Source organism: Equus przewalskii, chromosome 22 (genome assembly GCF_037783145.1).
Source record: "Equus przewalskii isolate Varuska chromosome 22, EquPr2, whole genome shotgun sequence".
Classification (NCBI taxonomy): domain Eukaryota; kingdom Metazoa; phylum Chordata; class Mammalia; order Perissodactyla; family Equidae; genus Equus; species Equus przewalskii.
In genome coordinates this window covers 26224946-26240793 of record NC_091852.1, presented here as the reverse complement: position 1 = coordinate 26240793, position 15848 = coordinate 26224946, and the positions used below count along the sequence as shown (strand labels likewise).

General features: G+C 40.7%; 1 protein-coding gene across 3 annotated transcripts in view; it reads right to left on the bottom strand.

Annotated features, from left to right (window-relative positions):
- Positions 1-15848, bottom strand: part of KDM4C (lysine demethylase 4C) — a 390924-nt gene that overhangs the window by 349566 nt on the left and 25510 nt on the right. For all 3 annotated transcript variants that reach the window (XM_070590143.1, XM_070590145.1, XM_070590144.1), the window contains exon 2: positions 5964-6124. In XM_070590143.1, the coding sequence (XP_070446244.1) occupies positions 5964-6107 (144 nt within the window). In that variant the 5' untranslated portion in view covers positions 6108-6124. The remainder of the gene's footprint in view (positions 1-5963; positions 6125-15848) is intronic.

Genomic DNA, 15848 nt, shown 5'->3' with positions numbered 1-15848 from the left:
CAAAAGAATTAACAACTACAGTAAAGTGCAAGGTACAAAATCAACTTACAAAAAACAGTTGCATTTTCTACACTCTAATAACGAACTTACAGAAAGAGAACTCAAAAATATAATTCCACTTACAATCACAACAAAAAGAATAAAGTATCTAGGAATAAATTTAACCAAGGAGGTGAAGGACTTATACAATGAAAACTATAAGACATTATTGAAAGAGATATATGATGACATAAAGAGATGGAAAGAGATTCCATGCACATGGATTGGAAGAATAAACATAGTTAAAAATGTCCATACTACCCAAAGTAATCTACAAATCAATACACTCCTAATCAGATTCCAATGACATTCTTCATGGAAATAGAACAAAATCCTAAAATTCACATGGGGCAACCAAAGACCCAAATTGCTAAAGGAATCCTGAGGAAAAAACACAAAGCTGGAGGCACCACAATCCCTGACTTCAAAATGCACTACAAAGCCATAGTGATCAAAATAGCAAGGTACTGGTACAAAAATAGGCACACAGATCAATGGAACAAAACAGAAAGCCCAGAAATAAAATCGCACATCTACAGACAGCTAATCTTTGACAAAGGTACCAAGAACATACAATGGAGAAAAGATAGTTTCTTCAGTAAATGGTGTTGGGAAAACTGGACTGCAACATGCGAAAGAATGAAAGCAGACCATTATCTCACACCATGCACAAAAATAAACTCAGAATGGATCAAAGACTTGAAGATAAGTCCTGAAACCATAAAACTCCTGGAAGATAATATAGGTAGGACACACTTTGACATCAAACTTAAAAGAATCTTTTCGAATACCATGTCTTCTCAGACAAAGGAAACAAAAGAAAAAATAAACAAGTGGGAGTTTATCAGACTAAAGAACTTCTGCAAGGCAAAAGAAACTAGGATCAAAACCAAAAGACAACCCACCAATTGGGAGAAAATATTTGCAAATCATATATCCGACATGGGGTTAATCTTCATAATATATAAGGAACTCACACCACTGAACAACAGAAAAACAGTCCAATCAAAAAATGGGCAGAGGATATGAACAGACATTTTTCCAAAGAAGATATACAGATGGCCAATAAACACATGAAAAGATGTTCAACATCACTAATCATCAGGGAAATGTAAATCAAAACTACACTAAGATACCACCTTACGCCTGTAAAAATGGCTATAATCACTAAGACTAAAAATAACAAATGTTGGAGAGGGTGTAGAGAGAAAGGAACCCTCATACACTGCTGGTGGGAATGCAAACTGGTACAGCCACCATGGAAAACAGTACGGAGATTCCTCAAAAAACTAAAAATAGAAATACCATATGCCCCAGCTATTCCACTACTGGGTATCTACCCAAACAACTCGAAATCAACAATCTGAAGTAACATATGTGCTCCTACGCTCATCGCAGCACTATGCACAACAGCCAAGACATGGAAACAATCCAAGTGCCCATCGACTGATGATTGGGTAAAGAAGATGTGGTATATATATACAATGGAATACCACTCAGCCATAAGAAAAGACAAAATCATCATATTTGCAACAACATGGATGGACCTGGAGGGAATTATACTAAGTGGAATAAGCCAGACTGAGAAAGACAAACACCAGATGATTTCACTCATATGTGGAATATAAACAAACACATGGACAAAGAAAACAGTTCTGTAGTTACCAGGGGGTTGGGGGTGGGCACAGGGGGTGAAGGGGAGCACTTACGTGGTGACAAACAAGAAGTAGTGTACAACTGAAATTTCACAATGATGTAAACTATGATGAACTCAATAAAATAAATAAACAAAAACAGAAAGCCAAGCAAAAAAAAATAACATTGAAAGAGGAGGGGTTTGTATTTAAGTGTTATAAATACTAACTTTTTCTTCATCAGAAATAAGTCAGAGCAATTCAAAATAATAAAACATGGATTTACTCAGGCTCCTGTTTAGAAATAAATATATCTACAGTCAAAATTAATATTATGTTCAGAGTTAAATATTCTTCTCTCTTGTGAAAAACAAAGCAGTTGCTTACCCCCCCCCCAAAAAAAACTTTTGTAGTAATTTTTCTTTTCGAAAGTTAGAGAAGCAAGGAATACAGTAAATTCACAAAAATTTAAATATTACCTTTGTCACTATTCAGTGCATTTGTTCACTTACTTTTGACTAATGTGTTCAGTCAGAACTTAAAAAATACGTACGTTCAGGCAAATAACAAAAGTCTTATTTTGGGACTATGATTTTAAATCTCAACACATCTGACGTTCTTACATAGGAAATGTAATCACATGCTTAAGACTTTAAAAGATTCCAAAGTTAAACCTTTACATTTAGTGAATCCAAATGAAGGAAATCCAATCCTACTAAAGTTTACCTGATTATATCAAAATACAAATATATTTTTTTATATCACCATTTCCTCGCCCTATACCTAGTGGAAAATTTCCGATTAAAATCTGCATTTGCACGACTTATCTTGAAGTAAGTATTACTATTACTACCACCTACGTAGTAGAGGAAGGAGCAGGAGGAGAAAGAGGAGTGCTTCTTACAATCACTCCTCACCTTGAGGACATGGATCGCTATCTGTACTTTCCAGGCCATTCAGGAAACATGCAGTGTGCATAACCTATGGCCCAGGACAGTTTCCGTCCAGATTACTGCAGTGGAAGAATTTCACTCATTTCATATATAATAAAGGTTCCTTATAATCTTTCTCCATAAAAACAAGTTTTACATTTAAGGAGGCTGTCCTTCTTTTCACTTTCCCAAACCAGATCATCAACTTTGTAGACAGAAAGCTGGGGTGTGAAACGGCTCACTCTGGAAATAAAAATCTAAAGCATAAACCTAAAAAGTGCTGATAAAAGAAAAACGAAGATAGACTGTAATCTGAGGCCAAAGTCACTTCTGTTGGAACTATTCAATCATTTTCTTCAAATCATAAATCAAGACCAATTCATTAAGTTGTGCATTAATAAAGCATCCCATGGGTGGCTCTGTTCCCCAGGGCTGGCCCTCAAAGTAAAGTAGCAACATTAATACAGTTTTGATTTTCACAATTTGACTTCATTTGGTGCAGTTTTATACATTTATTATTGTTGCAACTTCCAGAAAAAGGAAGAAAGTAGGTGAAACTGAGTCTATGTGACTTGATGTAAAAGATGGTAAAAATGACTAGAAACAAACAGTTCACTCCATTCCTAATATAAGCCAAAGGAAATTATTATAAGATTGAATACATGAATATCTCCAATTTGGTCACTAAGTCTCACAAAAAAAAGTCTGAACTCAGGTGTGCTTTGTTCAACCTTCGGAAACTAATTGTGGTCCTCATTAACTTCCTGTTGTCACACAATGCCCCTGGCGGCACAGGTGGACTCTGTGCCTGCAACTCCCTTGTGAGGGGAGCTGCCGCCTCCTCTTCTAAGGTTACTCAACGTGCCACCCACCACAGCACACTCCCTAATCTCAGTGGGACGCAGGGAGATATATGTTTTCAAGAAACAAAAGGGGGAGAACAACAGGACAAAGGGCTGCATTCAGAGCCCAGAGAAGGGGACAGACAGACAGCCCCGACTCCCCCAGACCCTAATAAAGCGCAAGTCCTTGCTAACTCACTGTGAATTTATGAACAAAACTGTGTTTGTCAAATGATTCTGCAATGATATCATTCTCTTCAACTAAGGAATGATTTTTCTCCTCCAAAATAATCCCGGAAGTGTTGAAGTTCCAAGAATGGGATATTTATAAGAGCTAACCTAATAAAGTGGTTAAACCAAGGATAGCTCATCTGAGAAATTTATTAAAAGCTTTTACTTTCTCTTTGCTGTGTCTTGATCTTCCTTTTCTTATTTTTTTTTTTAAGAGTGGCCCTGAGCTAACATCTGTTGCCAATCTTCCACTTTTTTTTTTTCCTTCTCCCCAAAGCCTCCAAGTACTTAATTGTATATCCTAGTTGTAGGTCCTTCTAGTTGTGCTATGTGGGATGCCACCTCAGTGTGGCCTGAGGAGAGGTGCCATGTCTGCACCCAGGATCTGAACCAGTGAAACCCGGGCCCCTGAAGCGGAGCGCGAGAACTTAACCACTCAGCCATGGGACCAGCCCCTATCTTCCTTTTCTGGCTTTCACTCACCACTAATAAACTTTCACTAAACTTAATTTTCCCAAATTTTAAACCTTTTCTAGGAGGGGCTTGGACCATACATAACACATGACAGCCCTCAGGGGACAGACACCAGAACAGTCCGCAAACTGGGTTAGCGCAGTAGTAGGCAGATGCAGCAGGACTAACACCGACCTCTGCAGTTTTGGAAGCTCTCTCCTCAGCTCCTCTCTGCTCTCAGTGCTATAGACCCTTCCCATGGAGACAGGGATTCCAAGGAGAGCCCAAGACCCAGCCACAGTCAAGAAGTCTCTGCCAGGGCTCAGGAATTTACGTGGTGACAAGTCCACAGAAACCCAGATTATAAACTTCACTCAGAACAAGAGTAAAATGAAGTTAAGTGCAATAAAATATATTCTCCTAAGGGAAACTTTTAAATTGAAACAGACTTCCAGTAAGAAATGGACACATAATCCATCTCAGGTTGAAGGATGAATTGCACAGACAATCTCTCTTACAAAGCTCTAACTTTGGGTATGGGTGCAAACAGGCAACGCTGTACTCACTGCTGGAGTGATCAGCCCCACGACTCTGAACATATCACAACAACCCGTGACAGGACCCCCTGCTTCTGCTCTGCCTCCCCAACAAATTCATTCTTCATGCGGGAGCCACTGTGATCTTTTCAAAATAACGTCACAAAAATAAGGAATAAACCAACAGCCACCATGTCCTCCTCTCCTCTGTCTAAGCCTGTCAGCGCCTCCAACCACACTTAAAACCCCCAATGCCTTACTGTGGCCAGACAAGCCCGATATGATCTGGCCCCTTCCAGGGCTCTCGCCTCACTTACACCCACTTCCCTTGCTCACTGAGCCCCAGCTCCACAGACCACCTTCCTGGTCCTCTGACACATGAAGCTCAGGTCAGCCTCTAGGCCTCTGGACTTGCTATTCTTTCAGCCTCCACATCTGGAAAAGGTTGGTTTCTTTATATCCTCTGGGTCTCTGCTTAAAAGTCCTTATCTCAACACCCTAAGATGCTACCACTGGAATATAAGCTCTATGTGGGCAGGAACGTTGTCTGCTCTGTCCCCTCACCTTCCCCCACATGTGGTATAGTGCCTCGCATGTAGCATGCACTCTCCACACTTGGTGAACAAGTAACTGAAAAGAAAACAGAACAGGCAAATCTATAGAGAAAGAAAATGGATTCCTAGTTGCCTACGGCTGACGGGAGAGAACAGAATAGAGAATGACTATTAATGGGTACAGATTCTTTTTGCGGTGATAAAAATGTTCTGGAATTAGATATCGGAGACGGTTGCACAACTCTGTGAATATAGAAAAAAACCACTGAATTGCCTACTTAAATGAGTGAATCGTATGGTGTGTGAATTATGTCTCAAAAAACCTGTTATATTAAAAAAAAAAAAGAAAGAAGAGAAGGAGGGAGGGAGGGAAGGAGAGATGGGAGGAAGCGGGGAGAGGAGGAGTAGTTAAGCTTCAGGTTAATAACTGTCCTCTATGAGAAAGTGATGAAAGCTATGAATACTCTCACACCTCTGAAACCCGTCCATGGATCTCTCTGGTTTCCAGGAACCACTCACGGTTTTAAAAAGAAGCCCTAAAACATAACCTAGTATAAATAGTTAAAAGAAAAATAAGATAATTATTCTTTGAAGAAATCAAACGCTCCACATGGATTAACAAGAGCAAAGATTTTGCAAATATCTTCCTTTGGAAGAAACAATTTCCCACATCCTGAAAACTAAGAGCTTGAGTGAAAGGCCAAGTAATCATTTTTGGTTTAAAGGATCTGAGGATAATCACCTTTGCAAGACCCGCTCGATGGGCTCCTTTAGACTCCATATACGCGAGGTATTTGTTGAACTCCCGGAACTCCTCCATGGAGGGTCTGAAGGTCATGATCTTACAGCTGGGGTTGAGAGGACTCTCCACCTCCGCCTCCTCCATGATGGCTGGGACAGTCTCTGCAGAGAAGGTGATGCGGTCATCAGCAAGGGATTATTATATGGCTAAGGGTGGTGGTCATTTCTCCCGAATAGCACGTAAGCTCCCCAGCTGGAACTCTTTTACTTAGTTACCATTCCTTCTACCACACTATCAGCGAGACTCCCTCATCTCTCCCTGGACTGCTGAAAAAAACTGTCTCCTACTCCTGGCATTGAATCACGGACTTAATTATATTGCCACCTCCTCAAAATCCTTTCTAGTAAGAATGAATTTTCTAACTCGGCAAGTTTACCAAAAGTGGGGTTCCTATGTACCAGTTCTGAAACAGACTGTCTCATACACACCTGTATGAAGGCCTAGTCTAGGCGGAATAGAGAACAATGTTCCACTTCCCCAGCACAGTTTACTCAGGTGTGCTTCCACTTGTCATCACATGCTTTCCTATAATCATTTCAAATCATCCATTCAGCAAAACCACCAGGCACCAGGCTAAAGTACTAGAGACACAGAAATGGGTAAGGTTTATCCTCACCATCCAAGCTCACGCTCCAGAAGCCAAACAAACTTCAATACAAAACTTGACTCCCCCTGAGTTACTCGGAAATGACTTTCCCAGAAAGGGGCAGAGTTAAGACTTATTAGAAGGTGTAGGAGTTTGCTGAAGTGAGGGGTAGGGTAGATAAAAGGGGGAACATGCAATGGGATAATAAGAGGTTAAAACAGGGGCCGGCCCCATGGCCGAGTGGTTAAGTTCGTGCACTCCGCTTCAGCGGCCCAGGGTTTCGCCAGTTTGGATCCTGGGTGTGGACATGGCACCGCTCATCAGGCCATGCTGAGGCGGTATCCCACATGGCACAACCAGAGGCACTCACAACGAGAATATACAACTATGTACTGGGGGGCTTTGGGGAGAAAAAGGAAAAAAGTTTTTAAAAAAGAGGTTAAAACACATCAGAGCTACAGATAAAGATGTGATCATCGTTCTTTTAAGGTTTAAATAAGCGTCTATATCACAAAGTACATGCGTACATGTAAAGAAAAGAGGTACATCAAAACCAAACCCTGCCACCCTTTAGGAATTTAACAATCTAAAGGAGAAAATAATCTGCATGGAAATATATTAATGCACAGCAGAAAATATTCGATATTCCCCCCGCCTCAGGGAGGGGGCATACAAAAGAAAAAACCTCCCAAAGATCACCTTGCCACCCAGCTCCCTTCAGATGCACAGGCCCAAATCCGTGGGTTGCAGGATGAAAGTCTCACCTCTATACAGCATACACATAATCCTCTAGAAGCATCCAGATCAGGCCCCTGGATAGCTATTGTGGCTCTGTCTACCACCACAGCCTGCATTACACTTAATGCTCCAACAACACACATGGATTTGTGCGTCTCTAAACAAATACAATTCTCTATGCCTTTGTCCAGATCATTCCCTCCCATTGAAGCTGTTACCTGTTTCCTCACCTGGCAAACTCCCGCCCATTGTCGAGATTCCCAACCCTCTGGAGCAGGCCTAGGTGAATCATCCTGTGTGTTTCGACCTCCCTGACTGCATTCCTCTTACAGCAGTTGCCTGTCCCAATAGTTGGCACCTCCAACCACATTCTGAACTATAAGCGCCTCAAGGGAAAGGCAGCCTCTCCGTCTCTTCAAGGCCGCAGTCAGTCTGGGATCCAGCCTGGCTGGTAATATCTGCCGCAATAACTATTTGCTAACTGAATGAAGGAATAAATGTCAAAATGCTATTAAAGTATTTACATAAAATGATACCAAATGCAGAAATAAAGCAAATACTGGTCCCAAAAATAGAAAAGTTACTTAGAAAACAGATTCATTTGCTTGATTGGTAAAGAATAATAGAATACAAAAAATCAGAGCAGTGAGGAAGGGGAAGAAGGCCCCAGATTAGCTCTGTAGAAACATTTGGTACACGGAAGGCAGTCTCACTTCTCCCCCAAAGAACAAGAGTGGCCTGCGTATTTCTCTAGGCAGAGGAAGAAGCCACTAAAGAAGAAACTGGAAATCCAGCCAGTCATTCAACAAATAGTTACTGAATGCAAACTGCTGGGCAGGCATTCACGAAGGAGTGAAACCAAGCCCTCCCGGCGGTAGAGCGAAACAGACAATAAATAAGTGATAAGTGCTCTGAAGAAGAAACCAGGGGAGGGGAGAGAGGGCAAAGAGGACGGGGAGCTATTTTATACAGAGAAGGCGTTTCAGAGGCCTGAAGGAGGGAATGCATCATGCAGATATCTGGAAGAAGAGTAAGGAGCCTCTTGGGCTCTTCAAGGAATAGCAAGAAAGTGACTGTGGCTGGAGCTCGGTAAGCAAGGGAGGGAAGGGTGAGAGAGGAGATGGGGAGAAGAGCTTGGCGTTTACTCTGAATGAGACAGGAAGTAGTAATCTAGGCTTCTGCCCCTTCTTGTACATTCCCGTGCTTGATATTCTAACATGTATTTCCATTCAAGGAGACGATGCCGTTTTCTAAGGTAACTCTTCTGGAGGATTTTAAGACGAGATGTTAAGCAGAGAAGTGAGCTGGCTTATCATTCTGGCTGCTGTGTCAAAAAAAGACAAGAGTGGAAGCACGGAGGCAATTTACACCAACCCAGGTGAGATAAAATGGTGACTTGGACCAGTGGTGGTCAGTGAGAAGTGCTCAGAATGCAGATATTTTCTGAACAAAATTTCCTGATACATGTGAGAGAAAGAGGCATCAAGATCTTTGGTCTAAGCAACAGAACAATGGCTCTGACAAGAAACTGACGCAATGAAACTGTTCAGATATGCAGCAAAATAGCAGCAATCAGAATTAAACCCCAGCCCTTGACCTAGTTTGCTAACTGGTCTGTGAAACATACTTTGCCTCTTCCTAGCATCACTAATCTCTTGATTACACAAAACTAGTTCTACCTACAAATCAGGTACGTGTCCTACAGACCCAGCTTGTTTTAGACCTTTTCAATCTAGAAAGTTAATATATGATCACCATAAAATTTAAAATATGTTAAAGCATCTAAAAACTTAATGTTAATCCCACCACCCCAAATCTTTACCAATATGACAGCCAAAAAAGTCTGGTGTTAAGTTTCATTTCTTTGATTACTAGTGATATTGATCATTTTTGGACATCTATAACCATTTTCATTTCATTTTGGGGTTGCCTACTTACGTTGTTTACCTTTAAAAGGTAGTTTATAAATTTTGTTTTTTGAGTTTTTCCTAATCCACATTTATCATTACTAAAGTTAATCAATCATGCTCCTAGAATCAAATTCCCAGCCCCCCATCTTTCTCTTTTACCTTTATTTCTCTGGGCCAAGCAGAAAAGTAGGTTTAAATGCTCTTGCAATAACGTTTCCTAGTCGGAGAAAGACCGTTATATTTTGCAAGAAACACCTCTCTGATTTTCAGCTGATGGTGATGCAATAATCATTCTTTTTAATGCTAAATCTCTTTAGAGACTGAGTCCCCAAAGTGAGTGACAACAACATCTGTGATAACTTTCTTATTCTGCTTCTAAAGAGCTGGCCTTCAATGCTTTTGAGACCACCTAAACCAAATAACCATATTTATAGTAAGTACCCTAAGAATTTTTTTCTTAATGAACTAAAGATCTTTTTCATTAAGCAAAAAAAAGTCTAGCACTAATTCATACTTACATAACTCTCTCAAGCTTCTTATGTCAAAAATTTTTCCTTACCATGAAGGAAAAACATCTACTCTCCCTATTCTAATCATATATCTTTATTTGCTAATAAAAAGGAAACTGAGGCTGCTGCCTTCCTGCTAAATGTAAATCTATATCCTATACTGCTTTCCTGGTGTACACCTGTATTTCTGACCTTAAATTCTGATTTCAGAATTTAAACAATTTCTGTGAGAAGAGTAAAAACCGATGGCTCTCATCATGCGAGTATTAGTTTCTCACACAATGCCAGCCACTGAACTGGTCTGTACTGCTAGCTGCCTCTGAAGAGAACACTTCAGGGTCTACAGTAAGGCACAGCCCCCAGGGAGATACGGACTCACCAGTTAAGCAGATACTGCATTAGGCTAGAAAGAAAATGAACCAAGGCACAATTACCAGCTGTGCTAATGTCAGAAGAGAACACTACAGTCGTCCACCCTCATCCTTGGGGAATATGTTCCAAGACCCCCCAGTGGATGCCTGAAACCACAGGTAGTACCAAACGTTATAAATACTATGTTTTTTCCTACACATACATACCTACGATAAAGTTTAATTTATAAAGTAGGCACAGTAAGAGATTAACAACAATAACTAATAATAGAACAGTTGTAACAATATAGTGTAATAAAAGTTACCATAGCTCTTAGCAACTTCAGCACACAATTTTTTTTCTCTCGTTCTTAAGTTGAGAACTCTTCACCTTTTCAGTTAAAGGAAGCACTTGACGGCTTCTCTTTGGCATATCCGAATTGCCAGCATCACTACTCTTGCACTTTGGGACCATTATTAAGTAAAATCAGGGTCACTTGAACACAAGGACTGCAATACCGCGACAGTGGGTCTGATAACCTAGACAGCTACTAAGTGACTAACGGGCAGGGCATGTACAGTGTGGATACGCTGAACAAAGGGATGAGTCATGCGAGATGGCGCACAGCTGACAACCTGTGAATTGTTTATTTCTGGGATTTTCTATTTAATATTTGCGGATCGCAGCTAACTGAAACCGTGGAAAGTGGAACCACAGATAAGGGAGACTGCTGTATCCCAGCCTCCCCCGTGGTTTCTCGTGAGGACTCACCCAAATCCTGGAGGCCACCCTCTCCAGTCCTCACTCACTCCTCCTCTCCTGCAGTGAGATTTAAAAGAAACTGAGCAGCCAACGTTCAGACCAAGCAGGTGCTACTACCCTGCTCCACTTCAGTCCCACGTGCTAAGTTCACAGAGGCAGGCCTAGGTCCCATGGAGGCAGCCCCAAGTCTGGCCTTTCAGCTCCAACACTGCAGCCTCCCAGGTTTGGTCTCACAGTGAGCCCGGTAAGCTAATGCTTTGCAGACTGCCTCAGTCAGGCATTGTTATGCATTGAAATGTGTCCCCCAAAAAGACATGTTGAAACCTAACCCCCAATACCTGTGAATGTGGCCTTATTTGGAAAGGGGTCTTTGCATACGTAATCAAGTTAAGATGAGGTCACAGTCGATTAGGGTGGCCCCTAGTCCAATATTACTGGTGTCCTGGTAAGAAGAGAAGAGACAGCCACAGAAGAAAGAACACCACGTGAAGATGAAGGCAGGCTAGAGTCAAGCAGCTGCAGACCAAGGAATGCCAGCACTCCCAAGAAGCTAAGAGAAAGGCACAGAACAGGTTCTTCCCCAGACGCTTTAGAGAAAGCACAGCCTGCTGACACTCTGATTTTGGCCTTCTGGCCTCCAGAACTGTGAGAGAGAAACTGTTCTTATTTTAAGCCATCCCTGTTCATGGCAATTTGTTGCAGCCGCCCTAGCAAACGAGTACAGGCATCAAGGGCCAGCCTTGGGGGGAAGAAGCAGAGCGCCACATTCTTCAACCCCAGCCTTACCAACAGCAAAGCTCCGAATACCCTGACCTTCCAGCCATCTCCTCCATCTTTCTCAACTAGTTCTAGACGTGGGTGGAAAAGGGAAGTGGCCAGCCACCTTGAAAACTCTACATTAGTCATTAGCACACCTATCCAGGTATTGAACCACAAAAGGAACAACTAGCTTTAAAGACTGCCTTTTTCTCTCATCCCAGGACCCCACAGGCCTGGGGCCCTAAGTTAAAAAGCAAGACAGCAAAGCAAAGCCCTTAGCCTCTTGATCATTTTTTGCCTGAGCCAGGCCTCATTCCTCTCCCAGAAGTCCAGGCAGCTTTTCCTTATCCTTCTGGTCCCACGCAGATCACCACTCCATCGTGTTCCACCAGCCTACAGAGACCAGGGGTAGGAATGGAAAAGTGGACTCAGGGAGATGGTTCTGGGAGAGAAGAACCAGGCAACAAAAGGATCTGTGCAAAAGTTTCTTTTACTATACTTGAGAGATTCTTGGCTGGAAGAAGGTTCCTGAGGAGGAGTGACCCAAGTGAATGTGTAAAATCTCTCCATCAATCTATACTGGCCAGCTCACAATCCTGACCATACCCCTTATACCCTTAGTGGATAGAGGCAGGCAGAAGTTATCTTTCGGGGCAAACTGACAAGACTTCCCCTTCTCTCGTTAACCAAAGATCTGGTAAAATTAACAGATACTGGAGCACTCAGGCAGTCATCTCCTCAGAATAAGTACAGAGAAGAGGGTGTTGGAACCAGCAAAATTACCCTAAGGATTCATTCTTGGCTCCACACAGCATGACATTCCTTTCCTGGGTCATACACTATCCAGGCCTGGACTTCAGTGGGGCAGGAGAAGCAGTTTTCCTTACGTGAAAGGCTCACAGGGTAATTGATTCTAGTTGCAAACCCGCAACCTTCCTGCCAGCACTGAATCTTACAAACACCTAATTTATGAGTGGGTCCCTTTCAGACTTGCATCAATTTTGCAAGCACACTGATTCTAATTTTAATTACATCTGTCATTTCCTGGTTTTTCCTTTCTCTATTTCTTACACTTCCATAAGCGTCCATCAACAGGGACCTAGTTGAATCAGTGTGGTACTTGCAACAAGAGAGGACAGGCAAACTAAAAGGAATGAGATGATCTCTAAGCACAGCTCTGGAGTGAGTTCCAAATTCTATCATTAAATTTAAAAAGCTAAGTGTAGAGTGTACAGCAGAGTTTATAATATTCTACTTTTTGTATAGGAAGCAAGACCAAAACTAATAAAAACAATTACCTATAGGGAAAATAAGAGACATGGAAAGAAGCAAAACTTTCGTTCTACATAAGTTATAATTCTGCAATCATGTAAATGAGTTATATAAATTAAAAACAAAATTAAAAAGAAAAAAATCCCTAAAAACTGAAAAACAAATTAATCTAACTGTATAGTAAGTCAGTGGCATAAGCAAACAAGGGAAAGAATTAAGTAACTTTGAATCACAGTATTTAGGCTGTAAATCCTAATGGGATATATTTTAGGATATAAACTATTTTTAAAACTATATAAAACTGCATTTAGTTGTCAGATTGTAGTAATATTGGTATTGGGCTTGGGGTTTTTTTTAACTATTACAGGGATACTATAAGATACATCAAGTAGGTAATAATGTCAATGTCATTATGAGTCAAGATTTTCATTATAAGTATAAAGAGATACCAATATAAAATCCTGTGATTACATAAAAACAATTTTTCATTAGAATTTGAAATATCAATATGAAACTCATAATTTTTTTCTCCTAAAATGTGTATCACCTAGTACTGCCTACTGAAAAAGGCACAGAAACAATGACGATACAGTAACAAAGACTGCCCATGGCACATAAATTGTGGTCTCTAAACACCAGATCACAATAAAAAATAAAAAATTAAAATTAAAAACAGGGATCTTTGAAGAAAAGGCTGGTTCCAGGTCTGGGACAAGAAGCATACAAGATGTGACCGGAATATGTTGTCCCAGAAAGCAAGCAAGCTATCAAAGACAAATGAGGGCAAACTTCACGTCTAAACTAACATCAGTACTGGGAAAAGTAGCTATGTGCCTCCTAGCATGATATACTGAGAAGGACACAGTATCACTTCCGTGGGTATTCCTGCCAAAAATGTATAACCTAAATCTAATCATGAGGAAACATCAGAAAAGGCCAAATTAAGTGACAGTCTCAAAAATAAGTGGTTCGTACTGTTCAAAAATGTCAAGGCAATGAAAGACAAAGAAAGAAAAACAGCTCCAGATTAAAAGAAGACTAATGTAATATGTGATCCTCAGATCCTCAACCAAAAAAACAAAGAATTTTTTTCTTTTCTTTTGCTACAAAGACTATCAGGGGAACAAATGGTGAAATTTGAATAAGGTCTGTAGATTAGACAACAGTACTGTGTCAATCTTAATTTCCTGATCTTGACAACTGTACTGTGGTTAGAGAATGACCTTGTTTTTAGGAAATACATGATGATGCATTTACAGGTAAAGGGGCATTACATCTACAGGTCCCTTTCACACGGTTCAGAAAACAGTATGTGCACACAACACAGTATGTGCAGAACAACAGAGAGTAAGTGAGAAAACGTAAGCACGGAACAACTGTAACATTTGGCAACTCTGGGTGAAGGGGATGTGGAACATCTTTGTTCTCTTTTTAGTAAATTCTCTGGAAGTCTGAATTTATTTCCAAATAAAAAGTTAAAAAAAAAAAACAAAACAACTAATGAGAGTCCTGTCACAAGAACACAGGAAGTTTGAGGGAAAGATAGCCATGGTGGCCCCATGCAAGGTGTTAGAGCCTGACTGGGGTGTGGAGGACATCCACGAAAGCACAGAAGCAGCAGCAGAGACTGTATGCACGCTGGCTGATAATGGGAGCCAAGTTTCTCACTGTCAGAGAAAGGAGTTTACAAACATGGAGAGAGAGGAAACTAGACTTAACCTGTGGTATAGACTAGAATTTGAAGATATTGGTGTAAACTCACAGTATTTATGTGCATGTATATGTGTGTGTGTATAGGTGCAGATGTGCACATGTACATGCACGTGTATATGTATAGATACTTCCTTAGGTCTGCCCACTGAGAGGCCTTGGAAGCAGTAACACCTCAGTAGCAATGAGCTCTCAAATCTTGGTTTCTAAATACCATTCTCCATGAAAAGGAACCAGCACTTCTCAGACAAAAGACTGATTCCAGGTCAGGGGAAGAAAAAGTACAAGGTAGATGTGGAACATCTTTTTTTTATTTTATTTATTTTATTTCTTTTTTTTTTTGAGGAAGATTAGCCCTGAGCTAACTGCTGCCAATCCTCCTCTTTTTGCTGAGGAAGGCTGGCCCTGACCTAACATCTGTGCCCATCTTCCTCTACTTTATACGTGGGACGCCTATCACAGCATGGCTTGCCAAGCAGTGCCATGTCCACACCCGGGATCCAAACTGGCAAACCCCAGGCTGCCAAATGGGAACGTGTGCACTTAACCGCTGTGCCACCAGGCCGCCCCCGCGTGGAACATCTTGTTGTGCCAGAAACTAAGGAAATACTCAAAAAATGAGGGGACATGTCAAAAGGACATAATAGCCAACCTCCAGGAGCTTCCACTGGCTAAATTTGGAGAAAATAGAGCATCAAAATAAATAATGATAGTAATGGACAATAATTAAATAAAGAAACCGTGAGTCCATAGTGAAATAAATACACTACACAGTATTTTTAAAATCCATACATCTATAATATTCCTTTTTTAAAAAAGTACCAATCACCAATGGAATACATCAACATACTACTCCAAAGATTTATAAATGAAGGGACGGAATCAACCCCTTACATTGCCTTTCCTGAACAAACTGTATTGTAGAGAAAGCAAAGAACTGATGGCAAAAAGTTCTTCGTGGAAAAGTTCCAACTAATAAATGTAGAAAAAATAACAGAATTATATGATCACCATTTTTCTTTTTACAATCCCTAATAAAGAATTTAGGGAAACATCATCAATGGATGCTAAGATTATGAGGCAACAACTTAACAGGAAGCTTGATAACAGCAGAATCTGGTTCGTTATCAGTGGAATAAGTAGACATGACATGAAACAATGGAAAACACACATCATCACCTATTAATCATTCTTACCTAAAAAAGTAAATCTTTATCTAAATAAACCA